Raw genomic sequence first — 4,742 nt, 5'->3', positions numbered from 1 at the left:
TTATCGCCGTTTGTTGAGCTTGTAACATTTCAAAAATCAACCGCAAGATCACCCCATCACCTTCACCTTTGGGCGCTTTTCGAGTCGTTGGTCAGGGTTAGGGCTGGGTATATATCGGGTAAAATCGATAACCTAAACTGTTAATTATGTATTGGGTTATCGGTATTGGGTTAATGGTTCGGTAACGGTTTAGAATTTTTTCACTATTGGGTTATCGGTTCGGGCCTCGGTTTGCCAATTTTGTTAATGGGTTAACTGATAACCCAATAATAATTAATGAATTACTACTTTACCCTTAAGTATATACATATGCTAGGGCTTCACTTCATTCTTTCATATTCTTTCTCAGCCGCATTCTTCAGTCTTCAGTTGCTTCATCTTCATTCTTCATAGACCTTACTAGTTACTCATAGTGTAAGTATTTAGTCTTATACATTAGGCTTTTAATTTCTATAACAAAATTCATCTTCATATAGGGATTTTTGATTGTTAAAGATTCTTTATTTTTTTATTTTCATTTCTTAATTTTGTGAGCTCATGTTGTGCATCTTATACCTACTACCAGTTTTTTTTTTTATGTTAGGTATTTGACAAACAATATCCAGCTTATCTTGGAAAGTTTATCTTGGACTGTTTGGAGGTAATAATATTGGACCAGTTATTTATTATGTCAGTTAAATCTTTCTATTTGTGGAATTTTTAAGTGGATGTTCAAGTTCTTGCTTAAATTCATTCACTTTCATGTTTTTGTGTGGCTAATTTATGTTGTGTTTTGCTTTTAGTTGTAAAAAGTTGTAATTTTTACTGTGTTTTGGTTAATTTTAGTATACATGGGAGGTAATAATATTTAATTTAATTGTTTGTTTATTGTTTCTTTATGAGTTTGCTTTTGTGATTTGATTAGTTTTAGAAATTATGACACTTAAATGTTTTTATTTTGGAAATTTTAAGTGGGTGTTTAAGTTCTTGTTTAGATTCAATAAATTATGTGTATTTATGTGTCCGATTGTGTTTTTAGTTGTAAAAAGTTGTAATCTTGAAGGTAATAATGTTGAAATCAATTGTTTATTTAGTGTTTCTTTGTGACTTTTCTTATGTGATTTGATGAAATTCAGTATTTTAAAAAACTTGTAGGATTGACTAGCAAATAAAGTAAATTCAAGAACTTAGCATGCTTATGGGGTTTGATTAAGTTCAGTAGATTTTTGGTTAGGGTAGGTTTGACTTCTAAGAAAAATAAATTCCAAGAGATGATTCAGTTTTGTTGTGGGTTTCCCAAAGCATTGAACTTTAAGTTAAGAATTAGTGGCTGAGATTTTTATTAGTGTTGTCATTCCTTATATGGCTATGTTGATAATGATATTGGTAATTTGGGGTTTCGGTTGATTTCAGTTGACAAATGAGGCAATAATGTTGAAGTCAATTGTGTTTCTAGTGTTTACTAATCAATAATGTTGAAGTCACTATTTTTGGATTTAATTCTTTTTATATACGAGTATTTGGGTGTTTATTGACATCTTTTAGAATTAGGACATGTATTCTTTTACAGTTGATTCTTCTATTTTGATTTTTAAGATTTTGTTGCCTCGCTGCTTGATTTATTTTAAATTCAAACTCATAATGACACAAACGCATGGCTGAAAATATCATAATTGATAAGGTGATTGGCGAAAGTGGAGCTTCTAATTCAAATACGATAACACAATCTCAAACAGTTCAATCGACAGTAAGGAAACAAAGAAAAAAGAGGTCTCCTGCATGGGATCATTTTGACCAAATTATTGATTCTGAAAGAAATAAAAAGGGTGTCTGTAAACATTGCAAAAGAGAATATTTTTCTAACACAAAAGGTAATGGTACGAAATCACTGCTTACGCATATGGCCAATTGTAAAAACATATCTTTAGATGTTGTAACAAGTCAATCAAAATTAGCCTTTCAACCTGTTATGTGGGGTAATAAGGGTGATATAGTCGTTGTTCCTAGGAAATTTGATCAAGAACAATGTAGAAAGGCTCTTTGTCGTATGGTGATCGTTGATGGACTTTCTTTCAGCTTTGTTGAAAAGGAAGGTTTTATGAATTTTATGAAAGTTGCACAACCTTTTTTCGAATTCTTTCACGTAGAACTGTGACTCGGGACTGCTTTGATCTTTTCAATGAAGAAAAACATAAGTTGGTGAAGCTTTTTAAAGAACGAAGAGTTTGTCTTACCACTGATACTTGGACTTCCTTACAAATAATAAATTATATGTGTATTACAGTCCATTGGATTGATGATGAATGGAAAATGCATAAAAGAATTATCAACTTTTGTCCAACTTCTAGTCATAGAGGTGAAGATATGGAAAAGAGTATTGTTAATTGTTTGAATAAATGGGGGTTACAAAAGATTTTTACTGTCACAATTGATAATGCTAGCTCAAATGATGTGACAGTGAAGGAGTTTTCTAAAAAGTTAACTAAATGGGGAACCAATTCCATGAATGGTAAGCACCTTCACTTGAGGTGTATGGATCATATTATGAATCTTGTTGTTCAGGATGGTATAAAAGAATCATGTATGTCTATTGAACGTATTAGGCATCACTGAGATATATTAGACAGTCTCCTAGTAGGTGGAAAAAGTTTCAGAAATGTTGTGAAGAATGAAATCTTGTTAAGAAATCTTTATGTTTGGATCTTCCTACAAGGTGGAATTCCACCTACTTGATGTTGAACATGGCTATTGAATACGAGAGTGCAATTTTAGATTATGTTGATCATGATATTGGCCTATCACATCATCTTGAGTTTGTTGATATTATGGATGGAAGTCCCGCAGGTACACTTTTGAGTAGTGATTGGAGGATGTAAAGAAATTGACAAAATATCTTGAAATATTTTATAAGATTACTTTAAAGGTATCCGGGTCACCTTATGTCACATCAAATCATCATTTTCTTGAAATTTTTGAAGTTGTCATTTATTTAAAACAATTGATATCAAATGAAGATGTTCTTTTGGGTTCAATGGAAACATAGATGAAGAAGAAATTTGATAAGTATTGGGGTGATCCAGAAAAAATGAATAAGATGATTTTCATTCATGTATTTTGGGTCCTTGGTACAAATTTGATTCTGTTAGTTTTTCACTTACCAATATGTTTGAATAAAAAAGGCCAATTATAGCAAAAGAAGTGCAAACATACATTACTTCATTGTTTGATGAGTATGTATGTGATGACCCAAAATGTCATATTTAAATTTAATAATTAATTATATATTTTAAGACCTCAAAAAGCACTATTTATCATTCCTCAACTTGCGTGCACAGTTCGTAAAATTTTTCGGAAAGTTTTTATGTGAAAAATAGATTAAAATGTGAATTAGAGCTTTAAAACTCAACTGAGTTGACTTTGGTCAACATTTTGAGCAAACAGACTCGGATCAGTATTTTGACAGTTCCAGTAGGTCCATATCATGATTTGGAACTTGTGCGTATGCCCGGAATTAAATTCCGAGGTCCCTAGCCCGAGATATGGTTTTTTGATGAAAAATTAAAAGTTTAAGTTCAAATAGTTACCGGATGTTGAATTATGTGCAAATGACTCCGAAATAGAATCTTGATGATTCAAACAGCTCTGTATGGTTATTTTGGACTTAGGAGCGTGCTCGTAATTTTATTTGGAAATTCATAGTGAAATTAGGCTTGAAATGACTAAAATAGGAATTTAAAAGTTTGGAAATTTGACCGGGGAGTTGAATTTTTGATATCGGGGTCAGAATCCAGTTCCAAATTTTTTCATAGCTTCGTTATGTCATTTATGACTTGTGTGAAAAAATTGAGGTCAATCGGACTTGATTTGATAAGTTTCGACATCGAATGTAGAAGTTGGAAATTCTTAAGTTTCATTAAGCTTGAATTGGGGTGTGATTTATGATTTTAGCGTTGTTTGATAAGATTTGAGGTTTCAAATAAGTTCGTATGATATTTTAGGACTTGTTGGTGTATTTAGTTGAGGTCCCGAGGGCCTCGGGTGAGTTTCGGATGGTTAACGGATCAAAAGTTAGACTTAAAACAGCTGTTGCAATTTTTCTCCTCTACTGAAAATTCTGGGTTGTGATCGAGCCCAAGATCGAGCCCCAGGTTCGAGGCTATGATCGAGCCCCTTTGTATCGATGGCCAGGATCGAAGCCACGATCGAGGCCGAGGATCAATCGAGGGTCATGATCGAGGGCTGCCTGGGCAAAATTATAAAGGAGGGCATTCGTCTCATTCACCATTTTTAACAAACTCGAGCTTGAGCATAGGCAATTATTGATAGATTTTTAAGGAAAAAATATTGGGGTAAGTGGTTCTAACTCAGATTTGGTCAACATACACGAATATATCATTGTTTTCGTCATTTAATTAGTGTTTTGAGATTGAAATTTGGGAAATTTTAGAAATCTCATAGAAACGAATTTTTGAGATTTCGGTGTCGATTCGGAATCGGATTTGAGTGAAACTGGTATGGTTAGACTTGTAATTGAATGGGTTATCAGATTGTGTGAGTTTCTCCAGATTCTGAGATGTGGGCCCCACGGGCAATTTTTGAGTTAATTTCGAATTTTATTGAAAAATATAGTATTTTCTTATGAAATTGATTTCTTTAATTTTTATTGACTGTATCGAATTAATTATGACTATATTCGAGTCAATCAGAGTCAAAATATCGAGGAAAAGGTATACTACTTGATTAAATTGGAGCAAGTCGAGGTA

General features: G+C 32.6%; 1 protein-coding gene across 1 annotated transcript; it reads left to right on the top strand.

Annotated features, from left to right (window-relative positions):
* Nucleotides 1-1,633: 1,633 nt before the first annotated feature.
* Nucleotides 1,634-2,134, top strand: LOC138908599 (zinc finger BED domain-containing protein RICESLEEPER 4-like). Its single transcript, XM_070199277.1, has one exon. The coding sequence runs from the start codon at nt 1,634-1,636 to the stop codon at nt 2,132-2,134; it is 501 nt and encodes a 166-aa protein (XP_070055378.1).
* The last annotated feature ends 2,608 nt before the right edge of the window (nt 2,135-4,742 follow it).

The sequence above is a fragment of the Nicotiana tomentosiformis genome, chromosome 3 (assembly GCF_000390325.3).
Source record: "Nicotiana tomentosiformis chromosome 3, ASM39032v3, whole genome shotgun sequence".
NCBI lineage: Eukaryota > Viridiplantae > Streptophyta > Magnoliopsida > Solanales > Solanaceae > Nicotiana > Nicotiana tomentosiformis.
Note: the sequence above shows the minus strand (reverse complement) of the source record. Positions and strands in the feature narration are given on the sequence as shown.

Excerpts from the sequence above, each read along its gene's own strand:
- LOC138908599 (XM_070199277.1), top strand. The coding sequence starts at position 1,634 with ATGGCTGAAAATATCATAATTGATAAGGTGATTGGCGAAAGTGGAGCT.